Genomic DNA, 25,582 nt, shown 5'->3' on the forward strand with positions numbered 1-25,582 from the left:
AGGACTTCCTCCTGCTCTGCAAGAGATTCTTGCAGCTCTTCCTTCTAGTAGAGCTGGTCCTCAACCTGTTCCTCCCTCTTCCTGGCCTGTAAGTTAGTTTCCCTTTGTTGCCAAGATTGAAAACTAAACAAACAGGTTTTTTAGTTGAGACAGGTGTTCTGTCCTAGTTGTGATCCAAGCCTCAAGGGGAAAGCAAGACAAAATCTCTCACTCACCCTGCCTACTCCCAAATACTGTGAAGTTAGCATTGAGGTTAGAATGGAAGGCTCCAACTCAAATACACCGATGCCCTCGGGGTCTCTAACTCGCCTACCTTCTCCCCAGCCTGCATCTCCCCCTCCTTTTCTGCCTTCCCAGCCACCCTCCAAAATGCCTGACCAGAGCCCCTCCCAAACACCTTTTGAGACACCTCACGGAACGCCCTGTGAATCACCTCTTGAGACGCATTTCGAGATGCCCCGTGAATCGTGTTTCGAGACGCCCCATGAATCACGTTTCGAGACGCCTCTCAAGACACATTTTGAGACACCTCTCCAATCGCATTTCGAGATGCCTTGTGAATCACGTTTCGAGACGCCCCGTCAATCGTGTTTCGAGTCGCCTCTTGAGACGCCCTGTCAATCGCATTTCAAGACGCCTCTCGAGACGCCCCATCAATCGCATTTCGAGTTGTGTTTCGAGTCGCCTCTTGAGATGCGTTTCGAGATGCCTCACAAAAGGCCTTCTGAGACGCATTTTGAATCGCCTCACGAAACACCTTACCAGGCTCCTCCCAAAACACCTCTTCAAATGCCTTACGAGCCACATTCTCTGCAGTTGCTTTCCCCATCGCCCCCCTGTCAACCAGCACCTTCCACGCCTTCATCTGCATCTACTCTTTCTCAGTCTCTGCCTGGGTCCCCTCTGAAGGATCAGCCTCCCCCAAGCAACAGAGATTCCCAGCCCTCGAAGAGAAAGCGTACTAAGAAAAATCCAGGGAGAACGCCTGGAGGAGGCTTCGAGGATCCAGGACCAGTTGCCTGTCCTAGGAAAAGCATTAGAACCAAAAAAAAGGAGGAGAACTGATACCTATGACTACGAGGACAACACAAGGAGCCAATTTGCTATAGGAAATGTAGCGGCCAAACCTTCGAAGGATGTTTCAGTAGACCTTACCACCCAATTGGCTAGGATTTCTTTCGGCACCCAGACTACTGTCGGTCACATAGATTATTCAAGCTGGGTATCGGGTCTGAAGGCAATCATGGAAGGGACTTTAGACAACGTTAAGGACTTGGCAGTTTCCTCTTTACTCAACATTGCCCGTCACTGTGACCTAGCTTCCAAGGTTGACGGAACTGCTCGGTTTGTTTGAATGTTGAACAAACTTTATTTTGCAGCCAAAGTTAACAGGTAAGGTTTAAAAATATTTTAGGAAATATCTCTAACAGGTCAGCTTTCTAGCTGCCTGAATTTGATGAGATTGAAGGATAATAGTCGTCGGCCTAAGCCTACAGAAATATACAAGTCTCTCCAAACTCATAGTATTCCTGAACATAAGAGCTGCAATTTTATGTCTGCAGGTAGCCGATGGGCCTTTTTAGCCAACGCTGGTAAGCGCTAAATTGATATTCTCTATTCTTGGACTAAGTGTGAGGCATAGGCTCCCTTTACTTACTGCTAGTAATTGCCTTCAAAGGAGAAGATGAATATTTCCACAAGAAAGCCTCAGTAACTGTTATACAAGCCTTGTGCAACAAGGTTAGAGCTCCTAGTTCATCAGGTGGAGAATTTCCTATTTGCTTTGGTTCTGAGAACTCTTTTTATTAGAACATTTGCTTATAGGACTTGCAGGAGATATTATTAGACTCAACCTGATTCCTGTTCTGGCAAATCTTTGAAAAGAAATTCCTATCTCAATTCCTACTCTATACCATGGCTCTCTACTGAGGAATCTTGGTTTATCACCTACCTTTGATTGCGGAGATCTAAGAGTGAGCGACAATTATTTTGGATCTTTTTTTCCCAGTGAGTAACTTTCTGATTTATTTATGCTATATACTAACTTTAAAGTCCCAGTACGTTTAGATCTCTTCCAAGAGATTGGGAAGCTTGGAAGACATTTGAGCACTTTCCCCAAACTGACAATTATTTTATAAGCACTGCCTACCTGGAGAGAAGATTTCTTCTTTTTTCACCTAATGAGATTGAAGCTGCTCAAGCTCCCTCTGCAGTTTCTGAGATATCATCCACAGAAGAAGAGCTTCATATTCAGACTCTCCTCTCCTCCTCTCCACATAGTTTTTGATCACATGGGTTTCCAGGCTCAAGATATTGCCGACGTGCATCAAGTACTTCAAGCTCCCTATAAACCCTATAAAACAAAGGAACCTTTTCCCAAGGATTACGGGGGTAGAAGCCGTTGGACAGAAAAAGAAAGATATTCAGCTCTAAATTGTATTGTACCAAGCTCTTTGGAAAATTACGCCCAAGAGGTGAGATATCTTGTTTACTTGGTTGAACTCCGAGGGATAATCAAATCTTTTAGATGAATAGGAATTTTGATAGCTTGGGACAGCTCTCTGATACCCGTTATCTCAAACTTGATAGAAAAATTATTGAAGGGTAAGAATTCAACCTTTTGGCCTAGATCTTCTGTCTCACAGGACTATAGAAAAGTTGTTCAAGTTTTTGATAATAACAAAGATTTGTTATAAACCCTGGATACTACTATGCCTGCGCATCTGAGGGAGAGTCTGAAAATAGCCATACAAGCTTGCTTATCAGACACCTCTGCTCAATTTAAGAGTCAGGAACCTTCCTCCTCAGTTGAAACTGCTTCCTTTTCATCTCTGCACTTCACCAATCAGACGCGATATTTGACTCACGTAAGTTTTCTGTTTTAGTCTCTAGAATCTCCCCAACTTTCATCCGACCAGGGTTACGATACTCCTAAAGATATTCATCCTTTGTACCTGATCAACGCCGAAGGGGGAAGGATGAATCATAGTCAACTTCTATGTTATCCTTCTGAAGACATTCAGAAACTATCTGGGCCTTACGCGGATCTTAAACAGAGTTTGGAGGGAGTGCTACGTTGGGTAGTTGAGAAGGTAAGCTTGCTTTTTACTTTTCTAGCCTGTTTATTTGACAAAACCTTAGGTTTTGCTCATCCATCCTCACGTCTTTCAAGAACTTGTGGCTTCGGTAGATGTCCTCCCCTTGCAAGACACATCTCCGGTCTCTCCTTTTACCAGCATTATGTTTAACATCAACGTCGGAACTCTGGCACACCGCAACCAGAATGACAAATCTGCTTGCATTTGTATAACTGTGGGTAACCCCAAAGGAGGAGAATTAGCCTTGTACGAACCGCGCCTATTACTAGAAACTCAGAACGGAGATGTAGTGGTTTTTTTTTCTGATAAAATCACTCATTTCAATCTACCTTACAGCGGTACTAGGGGATCTATAGTTGTTCATGGGGATAAAACAGGAGTATTGTATCAGAAAGACGGTTTTGGCTGGTTCGAAAATATTTATTTTAATTAATTAGGTAGTTTGTGCTTACCCAAGAGAGTCTATATAGTTTGTTTATATTTGCTGAGTAAGCTTACTCCTCAGACGTTTACTCCTCAGACATTTACCCTTACCTTGCAATGGACCAGCACATTATTTTTCTCCAAAATTCCTCTTCTTTTTCTCCTTACCATCCTTGGGTCGACAGTACTCATGAAACTCACGAAACTCTGGTAAGAATTTGATTCCTAGAGGTAAGTTAACAAGCTAATTATTCTAGACAGAGAAAGAAGCTAGTTATCTCCTAAGGATAGCTGATGCTCAACAAACTTTATGTGCTACCGAGCAAGCAGCTTTAGATCAGAAAATTCAAATAACTAAGCTTATACTGGAACTTCACCTCTGTCGCCAAAACAAACTTTGTTTAGAAAACTCTAAAGCTAGGAGAACAGCCTTGAATATGCAAGAGATCTTGAACGACTACGGGAAAAGTGGTGAGAATCCATATTTCAAACATTTTTTGTCAGGCATTCAAGGATTGTACTCTTTAGATGGCTCTTCTCACCAGCCCAAGACTTATCCTGCTACGGCTCCAAGCTCTCCTCCCTCCATGAGACTGGATATTGGTGATGATAGCAATAGTGATAGCAATATGGGTAGTGAAGCTTACAGAGGAGATGATTGTGATATGGAAGAGCCTTGGGAAGAGAACACTGAAACAACTTCCACGAAAGAGGGAAAGGACCAGAATACAGAAATTCTTTACTTGGATCAAGGTATTTTATTTTATTTGTTTGAGTTTTGTTTTGACGAGCTACTTTAGGACCAGAGTGTTCCAATATGGAGGTGCTACAGGAGGGCTTGTATTGGATTGAGAGACGAAATTTGTACTTTGAATAAGATTTTTCTGTCTCTATTTTGTACCAAAGATGTTATCTGGGGAAAGTGTGGAGCGGAGCACGTCGAGAATTGTGGGTCCAGTTGTACACATTACGTTTTCCTACTTTCTCTTCTCTGCTATCGCTTTCTCTTCTTATGAGTAAACAGCCTGACAAGAATTCAAGGTCTTCTTTGCCTAGTACATTTCCTTTTCCTACCTTCCAAATGTTCAGCTAAAGTATTTTATACAGAGGTGATTTTCACAAAGTTTTTTTGGGAAACTATTCTGAAAAGATTTAGAGGTCTAGTAGTAGAACAACTAAGGGTAAAGGGGGACATGCCAACCAAATGCTTGAGGCAGCTAACAAGATGTCACTTCCTCAACGTTCCTCCTCTCAAGGTCCCAATACCATTTTCTCTGACAATGCTGCTTCAAATCCTATGGCCCCTCCCTTAGAAAAACCAGTATGTTCTTACCAGTAGTGTTTCTTATATTAATCTGGCTATCTATTCAGAAACGGGGACGAGGAAGTAGGGGAGGCAAGTCAACCACTCAAAGTAAAGGACGAAAAACTTCTTCTGAGCAGCCCCCTACTCCTAAGTCTCTGCCTACGATTTCTCCAACTATGGTTTCTCCTACCTCTGGATATCCTCCCCCTCTTCCTTCCATGGGTCATCAAGTGCCTCTTCCATCAAAGGCCCCCATTTCCGAAGCTATTCGAAGAGAACAATCAGATATTGTAAAGGTTTTATCTTTTTACCAACTAAATCTTCCATTAACTAACTTAATAAAATTATAATCAATTTAACTCTTCTTTTTTCCGAGGTAAACTAAATTGACTTCTACTTGTCTGCTTACAATATTTTGTCGCAGGCTGGACTACTCAAGATTTTTCAAATTCTGTTGTGACTGTGCCTGGTGGTAATGCTCCCTTAGGTCTGGAAGAAAATCGTACAAATCTCCATCTTCCTGACGATATTTAGGGAGGGGAAAGGGAAAGCAGAGGAACACAGGGCGTAGAAGATTTTTCTCAACCTTTTGCCCCCGGAGAAGGTAGCTTGGGATACAGAAGTACAGGTCCTAGCGACATAAAACCCAGTTATAACAACCAATACGGTTGGGGACAGTGGGGAAATTACAGGGAAAGTTATGAGAATTAGGGCGCAGATAATAGAGGAGGAGGTTACAGGCGAAATTACCATGAAGAAAACTTGGGGATGCAGGGTGGAGGCTACGAGGGGAACTCAGGAAATCAAGGCAGAGACTACGGAGGATCTTACGGAGGATTTTAAGGGGAAGGTTATAAAGGTCCTGATAGCAGTTACGGGGGGTATAACAGGGGCCTTTATCAAAACTTCGAAAGAAACTATCCTGGCGGAAGAGGATACGACCATTTTTCTCAGTCTCATTCCTTACAGGGGTTTATCAAAGACGATAATGAGCTTGCCTCGTTTTTGTGTAAAAGAGAAAGGAAGGAATCTAATGGGCACTCCAACCAACCAATCTAATACACAATATGCGAGTTCACTGCTATCAAATTTATTTAATAGCAAGGGGTAGCATTGGCAAAGGTTCCGCAAAGCTTTGAGAGCTAAGTAAGAAGCTTTAATCAATCAATTTGAATCGTTCTAAGGATTCGATATATTCCTTTGATCAAGGTAGATTCAGCACGATTTGTGCTTTGGTTTGTATTGATTTGGGTATATCAAGAATTGGGGGTTTGAATCAAAGTAAATTAAAACCGAGACACACAGACCCCTACGGAGGGCTAGAACTATGTGCTGGCACAACCACACAGCGTGATTTGCCCTTAAGACCAACGACTGATCCTAAGTTCGAAGAATACCCAACAACTGGATATACTTCTCGCAGTCACAAGGAGCAGAACACGATGTTCCTATACTCACAAGTGCCGGGCCCGAATTGCTGCTAGCGAAGAGGTTTCAGTCTGGCGGGAGTGTGTCTTTCCTTTTTACGGATTAGCACTGCAACGTCGTCCCAAAATCACTTGTATTCCAGATACATCGGATCGCTATTTATACATACAGAATATAGAGTCGCACAGTACAATTAATTTAATACAATAAACGCTCGGAACCGCAAGAAAACTTCTACACTCGGTCAGATACTATTTAATTTGAATCTACATGTCCTTATTTGGTCCATAATGGTTCCAAGATTCAAGTATACCTCCAAACATAGGTAGGTACTTCGTTATTCATTTAATTTAATTGTTTTGGAGAATGACTCGAATGGGGTTCAACTGTCATTGCTGTTCAACACTTACTTTGATCATTTGTCACCTTGTCCGGAGGCAAATCAGCTCTCCTCGATTCTAATCCTATCAATCTGATTCATCTGGATTAAACTAATTGCTTCTCTCTTTCAACAGACACCCATTGTGCCTATACTCTATCAAGGGAGTTACGCATAGTATTCATTTAATTGCATTCTTCAATATTTTCTACGTCAGGACTCTTTGACATTCATTTGATATGTCTTCGGAGCCTTGCAGTACTTCGATCGTTCTTCTAGTCATTTTCCTCAACCATGCAACCTGATTGGTCTATTAGACTAAATCGCAGTCTTTTAGATTAATGCATGATGTCGTTCTAGAAAGAGTATTTGATAATTCCTGAGTTCTAGAAAGTCATTTCGAGTCAATCCTCGGCTCATGGTCACTTAAGTAAGTTCTTCCAAACTCCTGCCAGTGTAAGGTCCAATAAGAATACCCTTGGTATGTCATACGTGAATGGTCATCCTTCGGATGTAGTCCGAGTCTGGTATAATCCTGCTTGACAAACAGGTAGACTGCTATCTGAAGGTAGTATCGGGGATGGGTAAACTAACCACTTGTGGTAGTATGGGTATATGGTCCCTTCAACTTATTAGACTGATTCAGTATTGACTTTGACTGTCAATCTGGGTCTCAATTACAGTCCTCTCGATACAAATCTATATGTGAAAATGTCACAATTCACAGCATAGACGTCTAGCCAAAATTTAGGCGTGTCAACGACAGAGGTATCAAAGGTTTGGAAGTAGCTGAGAGTGCTAGGACAGGTTTTCAAGAAGCTACCCATCTCGGTATTGCTCAAGCTTCAGAAGTAGCTCAGAGGGGAGTTTCTTCTATTACAGAAAAGCTCAGAGAACCCACTGCTGAAGGAAGGTCTTTTTATTCTTATGTTAGATATGGAAGTCTAATTGCCCTTTTAGATTCTGAAAAAACAAGAAAGTCTTTGGTTCGTAAAACTGCACCTACTCTCTCTCCCTTGTTAACTCAATTTCTAGCTTGAAGGGGAGGCTGACCCTGCCACTGATTTTATCAAGAAGCGCAAGTGAAATTTTCCCAAGCCACCTGATCCTCTAGTTCTCGAAAGTCATGCTAAAAGCCAGATATCTGCTACCGAGGAACAAGCAGAGTTTGAGCACGATCCTGACGCAGACAAGGAAGAAAACGAGGAGAAGAACCTTGGAGATGAAGATAGTACTTTAACTTCACGGGAATATAAACGTGAGCAGTTTCTTACTCAGACGTTGTTTGAGCTTAAACTTTGAGGTTTTAGGCTATGCTTCTACAGCACCCCAATCTGATTTTTACCCGCCATCTTATTCAGCAGCATCAGGTTCTCATTTACGGCTGGGAGCCATTTCTTGTGCTGTTTCTTGTCCAGTTTCTCGTCCAGTTTCTCGTGCTGTTTCTCGTCCAGTTTCTCGTCCAGTTTCCCGTCTAGTTTCTCATTCAGTTTCTCATTCAGTTTCACATCTGGTTTCTCTTTTGCCTACACAACCTGCTTCACCAGATTTAGTCAATTCTTCTTTGTCCAAAGGTCTGTTTGTTCTATTGCCCCTGCGATATTACAATTTCTCTGAAATTTTTCCAATATAGGTCTGTTTCTGTAAAATTCAATACAGGTTATTTAATAACTTTCTGCAGATGCCGAAGATGCCCCAGAAGCAGCAAATCCTGCCAATTCCAAAGGTATATTTATTTTCATATTTTACTTTGCCTTATATTTTACTTGCCTAGGACGTAAATCTAGAGCTAACTCTACCAACGATCCTACAAAGCTTCTTTTTTACACACCTCAAGCAAAAAAAGTAATTATGGGCTCTCAGTTATATATGCACCGGGCTATGGTTCTCCAAGATCCTTTTCTAACGATGGAGAATCACGAAGCTCTACTCCTCAATTGTCTGGATCGATCAATAAAGGAAAGAGGGGAGAAGGGACTCCATGTCAAAGCAGGTGCTTAATTTTCTACTTTTGTTTTGATTCAGATTGATTATTTGCTTTATTTGTTAGGATACATCGATAAACACAAGGAAGATATCATTGTATTTGTGAGTTATTTGCTAGTATTTCTAATTCTTTCTTACTTTTGTGTAATATACTAGTTGTATAAAAGCCAAAGTAGTTTCAGAAATATGCTGAAGAGACTAGCAGAACCGATAGTCATTAGTCAATATGGACTACCTTTACCCAGAGACCAGGAGCCAAATACAGGATTTAATGCTTCTCAACTGGGAGAACTTACAACTGCATACGTGAGCAAGCTTTTGGAGAAGAGTTTCTTCTTGCAAAATGGAAGAGACGCCAACGTAATACACTATTATAGCCTTCTTAGTCTTCCTAAAAGACTTCTAATAATTTTGTTCATATTAGGGCCGAGTCAACAAATTCGCTCACCCCTGCCTGAAGGAAGTGGTGAAAGTTTTATTTTTTACCGGTAACAAGGCTTTAGCAAAAACATTCCCCAAGGATTTTGGGGCAGAGGTACCTCATGGTGCCATTGTTCTAGCTTCCATGCTTATTGAGTTGACTGTTATTAATCGTATCTGCAGCAATCTTTTGACCCCTTTATATTTCAGATTCGATACTGTATTTCCAAATACGAAGATGGCCCCAAGCCCTGGACTATTGATTTTACCACAGCTTCAAATCTTGAGTATCACAGGCTCTATTCCGATATGATTACAGCTATGCTAGGGGAACCTTATCATTCTTCCAAGTTCAAAACAAATCTAAGGTCCTGGGTGTCCAGTTTTGGGTCAGTTTCGTGGTTTAATAGGTGCTTTGTAACTGACCGCTACTTTAGTTTGGAAGATAACTTGGAGCAGGGCAAGACTACCCGTATGAAACATATAGATCTTTTGTGAACTGGACAGGTAGATTTATCCTTATCAGAAGGCTTTTAGCTTACAGTTTCTCCCAGAACTCACCAGTCCAAGTAGCCTGATACAATCAGAGGGAATATGTCACGAAGCGGCAAAGGTGGAGTGACTAGCGGAGCAGGGAAGCGGAGTGACTAAGCAAGGCGATGAGGCGGAGCGGAGGCAAACTGGTCCCAGATAATGACAGAGATATATTGAGTATCGTAGTCATAGGTAACAATAAGTAAGCACATACCTGGTCCCAGATAATGACAGAGAGGTCAAGATAAGGGACCAGGCTGTGAGGGATTGGCTTTATATACATAATCCGATCTGCGAGAAATGACAATGTAATACTGTACAGTTTAGGAACAAGGAAGGTGGTGGAAGCCAGTAGAAGGAGAAGGGTAACAGGTGGATCAGTAATCGATGGGATTTGACAGTGATGTAATTGTACAAGTAAGGGCGTCGAGACGGTGAGAAAAGGAAAATGATAGGGGCTACGTACTTCATGACAGAATACAGATTGCAGAGAAGCGATAACAAAGAGAAAAGGGATCAGCATGTAAGTAAGATACTGGCAAGCCTTGGAAATGGAAGATGGAAGGTGGAAAAGGAGGAGAGGAATTTGGAAGGCAGAAAGGGCGGGAGTGAGGGCGGGAATGAGGGCAGGAGCGGAATCGGGGGCGCAATTTGTAAATACTGCCAAATATGGAACGATTATTGTGAATACTCCAAGCATTTGAAAGCAGTTTCAAGTTTGATGGCAAAGCTAGAAACTGCTAACTGTTTTACGTTCTATACAAGTAGAATTTCCAAAGCTTTTCCCAGCGCTCTCCAGCTAGTATCCTTTCTTTCAATGCTGGGAAATGCTCTCAAGAGCTGGAGAACATCGCCCAGGTTTTGCAGATGGACATTGGTCATTTTTCGTGTGCAAGCAAGTTTTACTATTTTCATGGGTGTTTGTCATTCTTATGGCCTATGTGTGAAGGATTCTGTCATTTCGGTTTACCGTAGATTAGCGCATCCAAGGGGTGTTGTCATACAAGTTGCTTGGTCAATATTTCGGAGTCGTCCCTTATAAAATTCTTATTTCATTGGGTTCCGATTTTGTTCAAAATGAACACAGGTCTCCAGGTGGCCACCTTTTGCTAACTAGGCTTTCTCGTAGCATCAATGTATGGACGCAGGTAAGCGTCTCTCAACTATTACTCAAATTTGATTCACTGCCTTTCCCGAACGTTCAGCACGGTATCTTACAGAAGACTATCAGTCGACTGACAATTGTAGAATCAATCGTTTGGCTTCCAGGCACCGGTGAAGGTGGGTCTCGCATTCGGGATTATTACTTGCACAGCCGAAGACAAATTTTTCAAACCACTCTCTGTTGAGGGCAGCAATGTTGTGAAGCTGGTGCGTCCATATACATTTCTGCTGATCGACAATCTTTACATTTTGAAGCAGAGTTCGAATGGCAAGGTGAGTATAACCTCTGTTTTACAGATATAGAGTGACTGCATCAATTATTACGTCCAGATATTAGGAATATACAAGTTTGAAAATATGAACCTGCAAGGCATCGCTGTTACCCCCGATGGAACGCGTGTTCTTGGGGTCGGAACTCTGTTAAATTCTGCCGATGGTCTTCGGCCAAGTCTTTCAAGAACGGAGAAACGGATCGCAAGCCAGTGATCTACCAAAGGGCATTTTGTGGCCGTATCTCAATCTTTTAGCAGTTTATAACATTGACACGAATCAAATTGAAACGTAAGTTGAATTTGCAAGAAAAGCATGGGTCACAGTTGGATGAGGACAAGGTGGGTCAACTACGAACGTGGACCGTTGAACATTGTCTAACATTGCTTCAAGGCCACTCCACAACTGTGGAAATTAGACGCGTCAAAGAATACTTCCCGACTTACCATCCAGTGAGTTATATATGACCCATTGTTTCTCAAAATGTCCTTTTAAATCGACGCTTCCACAACGTATAGCCAAAGGTACTTTCCTAAGGTACCAACTGACTTTGCAGGCCCGAGTTACTTCGGAGGCAAAAATGAAGAGCTTGTGCTCTGCGTAGACAAGAGTGCGTCTCTTCCTCGTTCACATCACCTAGTACAGACAGAGTCATTCTGTTTTTAGTTGGAGATTTGCACATATGGGATCGAGAATCTGGTACACTTCTTCATCGTATTCGAGCCTACGAACTCGGTCGGGACGTCACTTGTATTGCCTGGAATCACCCTCATGATCCCTTCATGTTCGCCACCGGAAGCCTTCACGGTTCCGTCAATTATGGACAAGGCACGAACAGCAGCTTCTGTCCAGCATATTGCGCAGCGCATCGCCAGATAACATGCGGGACTCTGACATTCCCCTGCCACAGCAAGAACAAGACGCTGGAAGTGGTCAGCGAAACGATGCACTTAGATGAAGGTCGCTTCAATTTCCAATACCGATCTTTAGTATCTATACAGTTATTGTGACTAGTGTTCGACTATGCCGGCGGTGTTTGTGCTTTGCTCATAGTTGGCACAATCTTCCGGTTCTTGTCCATGAACATATCAATTTGCTCGTCTGTGACCTTAGCTCGGCGCTAGATGAAATAAGTGAGAAAGAAGGTTCAGTGGGCTGAAGTAATGAAAGCAACCTCCTGAAAGTCGGAAACGAACTGTTGTAGCAGCTGGATGCATTTAGCTTTCAGCTGGCCCGTCAGGAGACGTCCTGCGCGGTACTCCTAGAACAATGAAACGAAAATATGAGTAGACAGATTGCTACAACACATTTCAACTCACCTCTCCCAAATTAGCTAGCTCCTCGTCATCTTCCAGGAAGAATGTCAGATATTGATATGCAACATCTACCTCCGTATCTCCTCCAAGCCTCCGATGCTCCTCTTCCGTCTCCTGCCCTCCAGAAAATCCATGTTTGTTGATCTTATTCTTTATCTGCGCAGGCTTATCCGTCATATAAATACTGCTATTGGGATCGCTCGCGCTCATCTTCGTTTGCGGGCCCTGCAGTGCAGGGAAGAATTTCGAGTGGATTAACGCGGGCTTGGGATATTTGAGTTTTTGAGCGACGTCTCTGGTCAGACGAAAGTAAGGATCCTGGTCGATTGCGCAGGGGATGAGGCAGGTAATGTTTGACACAGAACCAAAGATTTGAGGGAACGAATTGGAGAATGAGGGTGCTGCTTGGATTGAAGCAAAGTGTATTTTGCCGATATTATCACTGAGAAGGTGAGATTAGTTGACACCGAAGCAGTGGAGGCGGAGATACACACGAGTCATTGAATCCAAACGTAGCTTTCGCCTGACTATATGTGATTTGACGAGATATCTTGGAAACATTTTCGTAGAAAGGTCCAGATACATAGTCATAGTCACTAAAGATGAAGGTCTTATCAGGATTGACCCCGACGGCAATGATATCGCGTGCGTTCATGCGCCCAAAAGCTTTGGTTTGTTCCACTTTGAGTTCGTGTTTGAATAGGAACTTTTCGTCATCTGAATACATCTGATCAACAGCGATAGGACTTGAAGTGCTGTCGTAGCATACCCGTTAATTGGATGACCAATGGAACGTCGAAAACATCCTGCAGCCATCTTGACACCCTCAGCAAAAGTCAGGTTCGATTATGGATAAAGGACGCACTTGGTGAAAACGAAAGGGATCATATGGCCCAAGTGCATGCTATCGCTGCTGGGGCCTCTTCCAGTGTACAAGAAGAATGGTTTGCCTTGCTCATATCGATCCAAAATTTTGTCGAATTCACTTGGCGGCAAGATTAGCATCTATTGCTCTTGAGTAGCGACTAAACTCACCGATGTGAAAAGAACATCCCTCTCCTCAACAAAACATGTGGTTTTCTCCCAGTCAACTTCTCGAACCGCTGCAGTAAAGATTCATCGATACGCCGAGTACCAAATTGCACAATGAGTTTTTCATAATCAATTGCCTGCTGCTTTCCATCATTTGACACAGATCCTTGCACGTCCCAGGGTGTGACAACTTGGTCGTGCGACGAAGCATCCGCCGGCGCTGATGTGACTGCTGCAGCATCGAGAGAGGGAGCCGGTACAGTTGTCGTCGGGTTCGCTGTGGATCTGGAAGCGTTAACAACATGAGAGACCCGTCAATAGTGCAACAGTAGAAAATAATTTACTCTGCTAAGGAAGTGTCGGTTAATGTTTTGGCCAGGTCGTGCACCGAAGGGGGAGCAGTAGGGTCGGAGGACATTGCTTCAGGGAGCAGTGTGGGATTAGCAGCGCTCATCGACTGGTACGTCCTAGAAGTGACTCGAGATAAATTGGCCGCAATCGATAGTGAGAGAGAGTCGAGATAAGATTAGATCGGATAGTTTGATGCCCTTTTCTCTCGTCTCTTGTGGTTCCAACGCGCACGGACAACTAGCAAATGGGACATTGGACGACGCACACACGTTCCAGTTTTGTATATTCGAAGATGAGAACGCAAAGAATTACAGCACATCCGAGAGAATCATCCATATCGCAACTAGCGGGAATCATGTATTGTTGTTGAGCGAGTTTACCGAGGAATCAACTGGCTGGACGAACAGATCTCTTTGGGGCTGTGGTGATGGTCAATCTGGACAGCTAGGGAATCTTGGAAGGAACGAAGATGAAACAGTATTTCGGCGGGTAGACCTCCAGCTTGCAGAGCATGGTCTAGAAAATTATCAACCAAGGTTAATATGTTGTTCTTGGGAAACATCTTATGTCGTATTGTCCTGCGAAGGAAAGCCAGATGTGCTGATCTCTATGGGTAGCAATGACTTTGGGGATCTGGGTGTCGGGGAGAGCTTGTCTGTGCGTGCTAAACTATTCCATACCGTCCTATTTGATCATCTCCCAATCGATGAACTGGCTATGGATGGCGCCTCTTTACGAGTAATCTCCGTCTCCGCAGGTCAACACCACGTCATTGCCCAGATAAAAATCCAGGTCAGCGACCACTATGGTCGAAATCTCATCGTTGGCTGGGGCGCAGCGCGCCATGGCCAGTTAGGCGATACGTCCATGCTCAACAAGAAAACTCCCTTCTTCTCTCTTCCCAAGATCATCGAAGTACCTGATCACCCTGACGACCCAGTAATCCAAATATCACTTGGACATCGACACAGCGTTTTTCTCCACGAATCTCGTCGCCTTTCTTGTTTAGGCTCCAACATGAAGTCACAGATAACTGATCTCGATACGTTTCGCAACGTTTCATTTGTTGAATGCACCTGGAATGGGACGTACTTCATTGATACATCCGGATTCTTATATGCCACCGGAAGCCATTCCAAAGGACAACTTGGTCGTTCATTGTCGCTGGAGCCATCAACTTCCGTTCAACCTCAACCTGTCGAATTTTCTTTCGCCACCACGCTTTCGAAGCATATATCAAGGATCGCGTGTGGTAGCGAGCACGTACTTGCTCTAAGTATTAGAGCAGACTCAGACCTTCGGCCAGAAGTTTGGGGATGGGGGTGGAACGAGCACGGAAATATGGGTTCATGTTCGACGAAGGACGTTCATACACCTTTGAAGCTTTGGCCGCGGGAAGACGATCATGAAAGAGCAATCGCAGTTGGAATTTGGGCAGGATGTGGAACGAGTTGGATTGCGGTGGAGAAGTGAAGATTGAAAAATTATACAGTATTATTACAACGATATACATACATACAAGAGAGGTGCGCGCTCTCCAAGTTCCTACTTAATCGCCAATCGGAAGATCCAGGTCATTATGGATTTGTCTGACGGTTGTTTCCTTCAAATTGGCCAGCTAAATCGCGTTATAACCATGAGCACATGAATAGATAAAGAGGTGGAGGCTAACCCGTCCTATGAGCATCTGTAAGGAGCATATATCATAGGTTTTTTGAGTTCGATCAACGCGTGCCCGGTCCATATCGAGGAAGGGTTTTTACGCACCTGTGCTGCATCCTTAGCCTCATTATAGCGATGAAGTAACTTGATGTGCTTGTTTACAATCTTTTCTGCATCTTCGTCTTGTCTAAATATCGATTAGGGAGGTCCTTGGTGGGATATCCAGCTATGATCCTACCCAAGTTCTTGTTGAAGCCTATTCACTTCTGCTTCAAGTTGAGTGATTCGGGCTTCTTGTATCTACAAAAGGTCCATATTTGAGGATCAGTGAAGACAAAGATTGCTAGAAGATTCGGTACCTGTTGCGAGACGCGTGCGTGCATGGTGTAGCTTGAAAGTTCAAACTCAAGGTAGTGCGTCGTGGAAAATATATTGACGCGTTTACGAGTAACATGTCATTGACTCATTCGTAGTCTCCCAATATTTACCTTCCAGTCCAGGATAAGATAGGATATAAAGAAATAAGCTCATTCGCGCTTGTTTGAAGACCAAAGCATACACACAAGTACAGTACTTTTAAACTATAGAGGATATGTATATGTGCTTTGAGAAAGTGATCGGATTTTGGTTCTGTCGTCTCAGTGTCTGTTCCATTCGTTGGGATAATGGGTGACAGATGGGATAAGAAGTCCCAAATCGGATAATCAGAATGCAATGAACGAAGAGAACATCGGAACCTTGATGGATGTTAACTCATTTGAAGATGGCAAGATGAAAGTGAATGGTAGTGAGGCAGTGCGATGATATCGGGAGATGAGAAGGGAGATGAACATCAGTGCAATATTGCGAGTTGAATGTGGAGAAGGCGAGGCAGGACCTGGCAGGACAAAGGAAAGACCACCGAAGGAGCCAGAAAGACAAAGAGACAAACCAGTGTCGGATCTTGCACTTGCAGCGAACAAAGATCATTCAAACGCGTTCCATTATCCATGTGAAGATTACGGCTATTGATCAGCCGAGAGCCGGGCGCCGGTTACGATGTAACTGCGGGATGAGCGCAAAGGAGCGCATTGACTCAAGATAGAGCAAAGAGCATAAATAGTGAGACGATTCATGGATTAAAAAACCGTTGGGAGCTTTGATAAAGATCAGAGAAACGAAGGCGAGAAATGAAGTGAGTACGAGAATTGTGACCACAGATTGTCATGCGTAGCATATTGATATCTTCGCCAGCAGAAGGGAGAGCACATCCAAGCGAGTGCAAAACCTTGAAGTTTTATGGTCATGGGTATAGGAAGTTTGGGCTGAGGAAGGTAGGATTCAGCGCTTGCTGCAATGATGGGGAAGGATAAAGGAAAAGGCCACGTGGGAAATGACTTGGTTGATCAATCAAATAAAGGCGGAGTTTCAATCTCACCGTATATAAGAAGCCATCTTCCAACACAAACCTCCTTCTCTCCCCCCGTTCCCACGCCTGTCATATAATTTTTTTTTTTGACAATGTCGTTTGCTTTGCCCGCTCGTCAGGTCACTTTTGGCCGTTCCAACGTCTCGGCTCAACAACAACAGCTGTATCAGCAACAGCAGATTCAGCAACAGGTTCAACAGCAGCAAAAGCAACAACTTCAGCAGCAGCAGGCTCAGCAGAGCGGTGGTCTAGCGTTACCCGGCGGGGCTTACCTTCAGAAACCTACCAATCCGGCGGGTCCCTCTCCATTATCGAACTCTTTTCAGCCTTCATTGCAGGCTTCACATCCTCAGACAAACCCAGTACTAGCACAGTCTCAAACTCCACCGTCGACTGTCGGCTCTCCGTCGAATGCCGTGGCTGGTCCATCCACTCCATCTGCCGTCCCTGCTACACCTGCACCGCTGACCCTCGAACAGCAGCATATCACTGCTGTCGAAGGCATTGTGCCCACTCTTCAAAACATCGTCGCGACGGTCAACCTCGATTGCCGACTAGACCTCAAAACCATCGCCTTACATGCGCGGAATGCAGAGTACAACCCCAAGGTTGGTACTTTTCTATGATTACTCATTCCGTGTGTGCAATTCGAACTACTTCGATTTGTTCCACGTATAGCGTTTCGCAGCCGTGATCATGCGTATTCGTGACCCCAAGACTACTGCGCTCATCTTTGCGTCGGGCAAGATGGTTGTAACTGGGGCCAAGTCCGAAGATGATTCCAGGCTTGCATCACGGAAATATGCCAGGATTGTACAAAAGCTCGGGTTCGATGCTAAGTTCTCGGAATTCAAAATCCAAAATATCGTTGGCAGTTGCGACGTCAAGTTCCCCATTCGTCTAGAGGGGCTTGCATACAGCCACGGACAGTTCAGCAGCTACGAACCCGAGGTGCGTCCACTCATAGCATAGATTGGTGGCTTTCTAATATCCACTTCTAGCTTTTCCCTGGTCTGATTTACCGCATGATCAAACCGAAAGTTGTTCTTCTAATATTCGTATCTGGCAAGATCGTTTTGACTGGTGCTAAGGTAATTATTTCCATCTTATTTCTCTATTCCCATGAAATCGTCGATCGAGTTGGCATTGTTTGCTGGACGGATGTTCGACCTTCTTCGATGTCTACTTCGTGAGCTCGTTGATGTCGGTAGTGACTGCCGGTGGAATGTTTGAACATATCCGCTGACACTATTTGTTTCTCTGTCCTCACTAGGTCAGAGAAGAGATCTACACCGCATTCAACACTATCTACACTGTGTTGTGCGAATTTCGGAAACCATAGAAACTGGCCGGTAAACATTGGCTTCGGCTCATGGACCTGTTTGCATCCACGACTTCTTCACTTTGAGGCCTTGCCCGTCGTCGACATCTATCATTATATCCCTTGTCCATTTTCATGGTCGACGGCGCGGTCAGCGTACCTGAAGGCATGATCATCGCTTAAAACATTCTCAATATACGAATGACTCGTAGAAGGCATGGCGTATTTTTTTTTCTGCGCCTTGTCTTGTCTCTACAATTACTAAACCTACCGCATAACTACTGTATCATTTGGCGCTTTACATTCTTGGGCATCGTTTCTTCTCGTTTTCGCTGTACTGTATATCATTGCAATTACCATCACTCCCAATCTCCATGCATTACTTTACTTATACAACACATACATATCAGCATATTCGTATACGTACGTACATTTAACGCGGTGACTTTCACTGTTACTCAGTGTGAATGAAAGTGAACGTTGTACTATGGTTCACAGGGTACTTCCGTAAACAGGGTACTTCCGCATTTTCGAAAATCTCATATTTTGAACGTTTTAGGTTGATAAATGCTCTCAGACTTTTTATGTAGTACTTTCTAGGTTCTCTATAAACATACTGTACTATATGAAATAGATTGTAATTAGGGGATGCATATGTACAAGACCAAAATACTGTAATATACAAGTGTGACTTTAGATTGAAGCCTCAGGAACTGTATGAAGAGCTGGTAGATAACTGTAAAAATGACATGGGCATTAAGTAGAGGTTCTCATTAGCTAGCATAGCAAATTTAAAAGCAATCCAATATGTTGTAGAGATTTGACAAGCAGATAAAGTGAAAAGGGTATGCGACGTGACAATATTTGATTCCAGCTTCATGCCGTAGCCTCGGCAAACCTCTGACACTCTCCAAAAGCGTGATCAACACAAGTTCTGACTCAACCCAGCATCAAATGGCCAAGTGTGCCAGAGTGCCGAGCAGCGGCATTGATGTGACTCAGTGTGACCCAAGATGCGGAAGTACCCTGTTTTTCCTCGGTCATGGTCCGACGCTCTGTTTATGCCTTATCTGCTTTAACATGTAAGACAAAAGACAAGCTTAACATGATTCTAAATAAGACTGTCTACTCAGATTTTTATTTACTCAAAAATTTAAGACATTATTCGCAATATTCAAGAAATCGGAAGTACCCTGTGAACCACAGTATCGACAATGATTTGCGATTGATATCTGTATCCCCCTTAGCTGTTGATGGGTGTCTTGTTTCCACGTCGATGCAGATATTTGTGTCCTGGCTAAAGAAACATCGGTATATACATCGTAAGGTTAAAAAATATATCAAAGAGAAGCTATTAATCAACATTTAATGCTTTCGGCGACCCGCAGGGAACGAGTGGGAAATATCATCTTTTATATCAATGCTCTCTGTTGTCGTCGATATACATACCTACTCCAATCACATTACACACGCAACCATTTTTGCTATCTAACGGTTACCTTTATCAGGAATGTAGGGAGGATGTAGGAGAAGCATCTTGCTTGGTCGTACGGTATGATAGAGACAATTATTCATCATTCGCTACTATATCTATATTGACATGATCAACAACGGTGTATTCGTAACAACAAGCACTTTTTTGCGCTGAGCGGCATACTGTGGGGGGAAGAGGACAAAGATCAGAAGACAAATTGGGGGCGAACATGTCCTTCTTGGTTTCACGTCGAGAAAGAGAACAAATGCAATTTTGTTCAGTGAAGCAAAGACTCACGATTCCATGAACTGACCGACACCCCCTCAACCTTTTCAAGAATCTGTCCAAATTGATGTGATGTGTTGCCATGCGAAATGAAAGTCAGAAAATGAACGACGTCGTACTGTTCGTGGCAAGTGTTCGTGGAATACATATGGAGAAAGCAGTTTGTGAAGAACGAAGTCACGGCACGATGGAGTTCTTGGCGGAGAGATATGAATGAAGCGTGAAGCTTGAAGGCTGGAGATACGGATTGTGGATAAAACCCAGAATCTTCTTCCGACAAAAGTCATTGCGAGGATGCTCCAGAGAGCCCGCGGGAAGCGCGGGAAGTGACCGAGGGTTGCCCGGTGGGCACCGGGAGTCTAGGAGAATCGGAACGACGTCCTCGCTAACCATGAGTCGTCGTTTTCCACGTGTGTATGTGTGTTGACTCTTGAAGAAAGCCGTGGTCAAAGACAAAGAGGTTGTGTCTAGCCGCTACTGTCATTTAAATTGCACGTGTAATCGGAAAACCCTTCCGCAGTTAAACTTATAGATTTAATTGGTATCGCCTTCCGTCTATGTCTGCTTGAACGTTTTTTTCTTCCTTCCACCATGTTCTTCTTTTGTCATTCACTCCTCTGCGTCTGTCTTTTCTTTTCCTTCTTCAACCCCATTTCTGCATCGAACATTGCATCTCGTTTGGCCCGAAGGACGAGTCGCCACGTTCAAAGGTTTACCAACGATCTCAATGTCGCGTTGGATGTCGTTTTAGCATCTAGGGAAAAGCTGCAGCCTCAGGTCCATTTAACCACTGGTTCTCAGACTGTGTTCTGCAAATCCGATTCTGGTGCAACTTCTGCAGGAGGCAATTCTTCTTCTTCTTCTTCTTCCCCTTCTTCCTCTTCGGGTTCATCGGGCTCATCGAAATCTGCGGGTTCATCCACCAATACAGCTTCAGCTGCTGGCAGCTCAAGTACAGGTGTTGCCGTTTCCTCCCCTTATAAGCTTGTCGAAGAACATGTACGTATTTGTGTTATTTCGGGCGTGCTGTGGTTCATCACTCCTTTCAGAGTGGATCCGATTTTTTCAACGGCTGGACCTTCACCGACGCTGCGGACGTCACTACACACGGTAACCGATCTGCGATATATCTGCCACCTTGTTTAGCTTAACAACTGCTACGTAGGACTTGTCAATTATGTCGACCAAGGGACAGCAGTAGGTTGATTATCTTTCTCCAAACTCGACGGTTAATCATTTGCCTCTTCGAACAAGTCTGCCAACAATCTTACTGAGATTACTTCCGATGGAACCGTCATAATGCGAGTAGAAACCACCGCTACGGTCACTGGGAACCGTCAAAGTATCCGGATCACAACCAACAACGTCTATAATTCGGGCCTATGGATTTTAGACGCTATCCATATGCCTACTGGGTGTGGGACTTGGCCGTGAGTGGCTCTGATTCCCCCGGTTTTTTCGCCTCTACTTATTGTTAATACTTGATTCCAGTGCGTTTTGGACAAACGGCCCAAATTGGCCGGATGGTGGTAGGTCCAATTTTCGATCAATAAACGAAAATGATGTTCAATGAGCATCTGTTCACAGGAGAGATAGACATTGTAGAAGGGGTTGGTGACAATACTAACGACCAGGCCACCCTACATACTTTGGAAGGCTGCTCTCTTGCTTCGTCAAGCTCGTCAGCACTTGATATCACAGGATCCGTCATCACCTCTACTGATTGCGTTTCAACCGGGGGAGGCTGCGGTATCAGATCGAGCTCGACGGTATCATACGGAGCTGCTTTCAACGGTAACGGAGGTGGCGTTTTTACCAGTATGTTTCTCACCTCCTTCTCATTTCGTTTCAACACCGTGCTGACACGCTGAAATTATTTCTAGTGACTTTGAACTCGTCCGGTATCGCTGTCTGGTTCTTCGAAAGGTCCGCTATCCCGTCGGATATTACAGCTGGTACACCCTTGCCTGCCCTCTGGGGTACACCATTTGCTTGGTGGTCGTCACCGAGTTGTAATATCACGGAATTTTTTGGTTACCAGTCTACGATCTTTGACACTACGCTTTGGTGCGCTTACTTACTTACTCCCCTAATGTGTCAGCTTTTGACGTGTTTTTTTCTCTTTTGTTTTAGCGGGGACTTGGCTGGCTCTGTATGGGCTGACGCTGGTGCACCTGGTCAGGAGCAGAGCTGTGCGACGCGTACAGGTGTGTCGGATTGCAATACCTTTGTGCAAAACAACGGTGCTGCATTCCAAGATGCTTGTGCGTATTCAATATCTCACTCTCATCTTCTAATCACTTCTAAACTCGATGGCGTACAGATTGGGAACTCAACAGTGTCAAAATCTATCAAATTCCCGGTTAAGACTGAAAGCTTGAACCTTAACCAGACATTCTGCTATGAACTATCACGGAAAACACGAGAAACACGACAACATGTATCCATAGAATAAACGAGATGCTGCCTTAGACGTAATGATTTAAATATTCTCACTGTTGATTTACTTATAGGGATTTGCGCTGTGCGCTGCTTGTAGTTCCTCTTCAAAATTACAAGAGGAAAGGATATTATACATGGAACAAGGTTTTCAGATTTTCGGGACTTGGTAAACTACCTCATTTGTGTAAGACAGGGAGGGAAATGCTTTCGGATTCCAGACCATCGACTTCCGAGTAATCTCGGGATACACATTGGAGCCATATTGCATGGTTAATAACTCACTATAACGGTGTTGCGAGATCATGCGACGGACGCAGGGCTAGGTACTATGAGTGACATACACGGTCCAGATCGGTTGTAACAGCATACGGTGTGGTGTATTTGGCGAAGGTGAAAAAAACAGGCGTAGGATAGTGTAATAAGAGTGCATGCACGGATTGCAAGGTATAGACCATATGTAGGAGAAAAGAAAATTCCAAGGAGCGTCAAAAATCAAAGGGTAAAAAAGAAAGCTTCAGACACCTGCAACAATCCTACAGCAGTAATGTTAACAATCAATGACGAAAATTGAGACGAAGATGGACGTACTCTTCCGCCTTATTCAACGCCTGGACCATACTGATAACTTCTTTTCTCCTGTTAACGACGTACTCGCTCTCCTTGAGCAGATCTTCCAACACCTCCTGCTTATATAGCTCTTGTAGAAGCTCTTTCTGCAAGGTCTCCTTCGCATGATTGACGAGAGTAAGAGTAATCGCCTTAGGCACCATGTCAATCATCTCGCGCTTGACAATGTTGAAGTACGAATGGATCAAAAGCTCTGGATGAATTCAAGATGTTTCAATACTTGTGGAAAGTGAGCATGAATAGACAACGCACTGATAACTTCCGTTTCCATTGTTTCTCTCTCGCTCAAAGCTGCCTGAGGTTTAATAACTGGCGGGGGCGCCTCCATGGTAGAGGGTGTGCTGGTTCCACCCGTCTTCTTGGCTGTTCCCGCTCGGCTGTTCCTTCCGCTACTGGTGAAGAAAGACCCGAAAAAGCCTGTTTCGTCTTTCTTTGCTTCAACATCAAGATCCTTGTTGTTGTTGATGACACCAGGAGCAAGTTTGCCTGTCTTGGCGTCGGATTGGGGAGGTGGGGGTTTGGCAGCATTCAGCCGGTCATTGACAATGGCCATAGCCTAAAGTTAATAACGTCAGCATTTATCTGTCCGTATGTCAAGTCCTAGATACCTTGTGTCCGTTGATGAAATCGGGATGTGTAGTGTTCACATAACATGCTTGCATACTAGATCAATTTCAGCGGATATTTGACGATATATGTTCCGACCACTTACGAGACCATATCGGACACTAGTTTCGTCGTCGGGGTCATACAGTTCTTCAAGAAGCCCACAACAACCGCATTGAATCGTTCGCGCAGAGCAGGGTATCTCTTGAACGCTTGCTGTTCAAAAGACATACCGTCAATACTGTGCCTTTAGTATACAGAGTATCTACTCACAATTTTGGTTAACAATTGGCCAAGGATACGGATGAGCTCGTCATATACGAGCTGACAACACTTCAAACTAGGTTCTTCTAGCCGCTTGATTTGTTGCTTCACGATGACCTCGAAAGCTGCTGTGCCGACAAAAAGCGCTGGGGTGGAGCCCTAAGGTGCGAGCTGAATGAAATTTGGATGAGTAGGGAGCAAGGTAACGTACAGATGAGTTATACAGCAGAATTCGGATGTCTCCGTCTTTCACTTGGTCGAAGGGATCGATATTCTTGATACCGTTGTTGAACAGTTCGTGGAAAACGAAACTGATACGTGCACCTCCTGAAAGTTCATTTACAGATAAGTCGTTTGTGCTACCATCAAGGACTGTCCGGAATTCATTGGTGAACTCCGTAATGACAGATAGGACGACATTGCCAGAGTTATGCTCAGCCATAGGCCCTCCAAGCTGCATAAGTTCGGCATTGTATTTCTGCAGCTGGGAGGAAATTCTGGCTTTAATGTCGGGGAGAGTGGCGCGAATGTGGTGCATAAGGATCTTTATAGATATTTGAATGAGATAGCACCCGCAGGTGAATCAAGCTGCGTACCATGTTAAGTTTACGAGTCAGGAATGGAGTACCGCAATACTGTGCTTTTCCTTTGTAAGACGGATGGTTTTCAAAGAAGTCGCGTTCAGCTTCAAGCGCAAGTGCGATGGATTTGGAAGAGTCAATGTCACGTTGACCTCGATTGACCACTGGTACATAACCCATACGGAGAGGGATGACACGACCGGCAAGGATGTCAACGACATCTGTGCCAGTGTCCCTGTGGAAATGTGTTTTCAGAACTTCGGAAATCTCAAAACCAATATTGGCACTTACATCAAATCGATTTTCGTCAATACACCGATGGTCCTATTTCCTTCAGGGTCTACATCTCTAGCCATCTTCAAACCATCCGAATTGGCCAGATCAACATTTGCCGGCGATACTGCCAAGATAATACACGCAGGTTTCGAGATGTACTTCATGAGCATATCACGAATCTGTTTCTCGATATCCTTTGGCTGGTCTCCGACAGGCACCTTCGTCAGACCAGGAAGGTCGACCAAAGTTAAAGTGAGAACTTTGGGTGAGTATATACGTAAGTTGATGGGTTGAGGGGAGATTCCTGCGTTGCGGCCAGTCTTCGCTTCAGTGTCACGAACAATCTCATCCCGAATCTTGTGAAAGTCGTAGAATTTTTGGCCAGGTAGATGTAAGAATTCACCCCACTCATCTGCGTTGGCCGCAGCGTCTCCGTCTTTCCCCAATTCTGGTGCTGAAGAAACGAAAGTACATCAGTGACTACTCGCGCTAGTACGAAGAATACGCACGACCACCATTCTGATGTGCTGTTGAAGGTCTATGTATCAGTTGCAAGACCTGCAAAGCAACAATTACATGCTGTCTAGCGTCTAGAAACACCAAAAGGACTTGCCAGTGGCCGTCGTGTCACGATACCGGTTCCACGAGGCAGGAAATCTCTTCCGACGATATTCTAAAAGGCAGTCAGTCTCTCTCAAAAGATCAAACAGAAAGGAAGCAGACACACCTCTAGAACACTACTTTTACCACTACTCTGACTTCCCAAAACACATATCTGAGGCAAGTCTATTGAAGCTGTTGAGGTGCCGACAGCGTTGAAGACATCCTGAAGCTTGTTGACAATAGTAACAATCTCTGAGCCCAATCCCGCTGGACCTGTAGACATTTCGAGTGAAATCGAGGTGGTCCAAAATTACAGTCGTAAGGTA

At 44.1% G+C, this 25,582-nt stretch overlaps 9 protein-coding genes across 9 annotated transcripts; 6 read left to right on the top strand and 3 right to left on the bottom strand.

Annotated features, from left to right (window-relative positions):
* Positions 1 to 366: 366 nt before the first annotated feature.
* C8R40DRAFT_1002814 (uncharacterized protein) lies at positions 367 to 804 on the top strand (the record flags this gene model as incomplete). The annotated part of the gene is made up of 1 exon (XM_046222773.1): positions 367 to 804. A coding segment is annotated over one exon (438 nt), but the record flags the coding sequence as incomplete, so codon positions are not given.
* A 1,907-nt stretch (positions 805 to 2,711) lies between these two features.
* C8R40DRAFT_1073938 (uncharacterized protein) lies at positions 2,712 to 5,121 on the top strand (the record flags this gene model as incomplete). Its single annotated transcript, XM_046226650.1, has 10 exons — positions 2,712 to 2,867; positions 2,919 to 3,092; positions 3,142 to 3,344; positions 3,435 to 3,506; positions 3,707 to 3,731; positions 3,779 to 3,992; positions 4,026 to 4,274; positions 4,322 to 4,385; positions 4,428 to 4,469; positions 4,893 to 5,121. The coding sequence occupies 10 exons, from the start codon at positions 2,712 to 2,714 to the stop codon at positions 5,119 to 5,121; spliced, it is 1,428 nt and encodes a 475-aa protein (XP_046080713.1).
* Positions 5,122 to 10,250: 5,129 nt separating this feature from the next.
* On the top strand, positions 10,251 to 11,211 carry C8R40DRAFT_729804 (uncharacterized protein). The gene is made up of 6 exons (XM_046236010.1): positions 10,251 to 10,469; positions 10,524 to 10,588; positions 10,662 to 10,722; positions 10,780 to 10,855; positions 10,930 to 10,945; positions 10,997 to 11,211. The coding sequence occupies exons 1-5, from the start codon at positions 10,296 to 10,298 to the stop codon at positions 10,938 to 10,940; spliced, it is 387 nt and encodes a 128-aa protein (XP_046080714.1). The 5' UTR covers positions 10,251 to 10,295; the 3' UTR covers positions 10,941 to 10,945; positions 10,997 to 11,211.
* Positions 11,212 to 11,957: 746 nt separating this feature from the next.
* Positions 11,958 to 13,889, bottom strand: C8R40DRAFT_1130111 (uncharacterized protein). Its single transcript, XM_046229152.1, has 8 exons — positions 13,701 to 13,889; positions 13,360 to 13,641; positions 13,190 to 13,309; positions 13,094 to 13,140; positions 12,819 to 13,041; positions 12,328 to 12,766; positions 12,183 to 12,269; positions 11,958 to 12,128 (listed from the first exon to the last, which is right to left on the bottom strand). Exons 1-8 carry the CDS (start codon positions 13,808 to 13,810, stop codon positions 12,030 to 12,032), a joined length of 1,407 nt encoding a protein of 468 aa, XP_046080715.1. The 5' UTR covers positions 13,811 to 13,889; the 3' UTR covers positions 11,958 to 12,029.
* On the top strand, positions 13,890 to 15,282 carry C8R40DRAFT_1130112 (regulator of chromosome condensation 1/beta-lactamase-inhibitor protein II). The gene has a single exon (XM_046229153.1). It carries the CDS (start codon positions 13,900 to 13,902, stop codon positions 15,178 to 15,180), a length of 1,281 nt encoding a protein of 426 aa, XP_046080716.1. The 5' UTR covers positions 13,890 to 13,899; the 3' UTR covers positions 15,181 to 15,282.
* On the bottom strand, positions 15,219 to 15,805 carry C8R40DRAFT_729638 (DNA repair protein). The gene is made up of 5 exons (XM_046236009.1): positions 15,729 to 15,805; positions 15,608 to 15,669; positions 15,475 to 15,556; positions 15,380 to 15,394; positions 15,219 to 15,325 (listed from the first exon to the last, which is right to left on the bottom strand). Exons 1-5 carry the CDS (start codon positions 15,750 to 15,752, stop codon positions 15,257 to 15,259), a joined length of 252 nt encoding a protein of 83 aa, XP_046080717.1. The 5' UTR covers positions 15,753 to 15,805; the 3' UTR covers positions 15,219 to 15,256.
* A 1,064-nt stretch (positions 15,806 to 16,869) lies between these two features.
* Positions 16,870 to 18,119, top strand: C8R40DRAFT_1073941 (TBP-domain-containing protein; the record flags this gene model as incomplete). The annotated part of the gene is made up of 4 exons (XM_046226651.1): positions 16,870 to 17,385; positions 17,456 to 17,728; positions 17,779 to 17,868; positions 18,051 to 18,119. The coding sequence occupies 4 exons, from the start codon at positions 16,870 to 16,872 to the stop codon at positions 18,117 to 18,119; spliced, it is 948 nt and encodes a 315-aa protein (XP_046080718.1).
* A 2,329-nt stretch (positions 18,120 to 20,448) lies between these two features.
* C8R40DRAFT_1073942 (concanavalin A-like lectin/glucanase domain-containing protein) lies at positions 20,449 to 22,224 on the top strand (the record flags this gene model as incomplete). The annotated part of the gene is made up of 9 exons (XM_046226652.1): positions 20,449 to 20,856; positions 20,907 to 20,967; positions 21,023 to 21,054; positions 21,112 to 21,287; positions 21,349 to 21,386; positions 21,445 to 21,675; positions 21,741 to 21,924; positions 21,991 to 22,121; positions 22,181 to 22,224. The coding sequence occupies 9 exons, from the start codon at positions 20,449 to 20,451 to the stop codon at positions 22,222 to 22,224; spliced, it is 1,305 nt and encodes a 434-aa protein (XP_046080719.1).
* A 589-nt stretch (positions 22,225 to 22,813) lies between these two features.
* C8R40DRAFT_1163485 (VpsA protein) lies at positions 22,814 to 25,539 on the bottom strand (the record flags this gene model as incomplete). Its single annotated transcript, XM_046230378.1, has 12 exons — positions 22,814 to 22,832; positions 22,888 to 23,119; positions 23,179 to 23,482; positions 23,535 to 23,589; positions 23,639 to 23,748; positions 23,806 to 23,955; positions 24,008 to 24,340; positions 24,393 to 24,612; positions 24,669 to 25,107; positions 25,163 to 25,211; positions 25,267 to 25,326; positions 25,381 to 25,539. The coding sequence occupies 12 exons, from the start codon at positions 25,537 to 25,539 to the stop codon at positions 22,814 to 22,816; spliced, it is 2,130 nt and encodes a 709-aa protein (XP_046080720.1).
* Between the last annotated feature and the right edge of the window lie 43 nt (positions 25,540 to 25,582).

This window comes from Lentinula edodes (assembly GCF_021015755.1).
Source record: "Lentinula edodes strain Le(Bin) 0899 ss11 chromosome Unknown C8R40scaffold_53, whole genome shotgun sequence".
Taxonomy (NCBI): Eukaryota; Fungi; Basidiomycota; class Agaricomycetes; order Agaricales; family Omphalotaceae; genus Lentinula; species Lentinula edodes.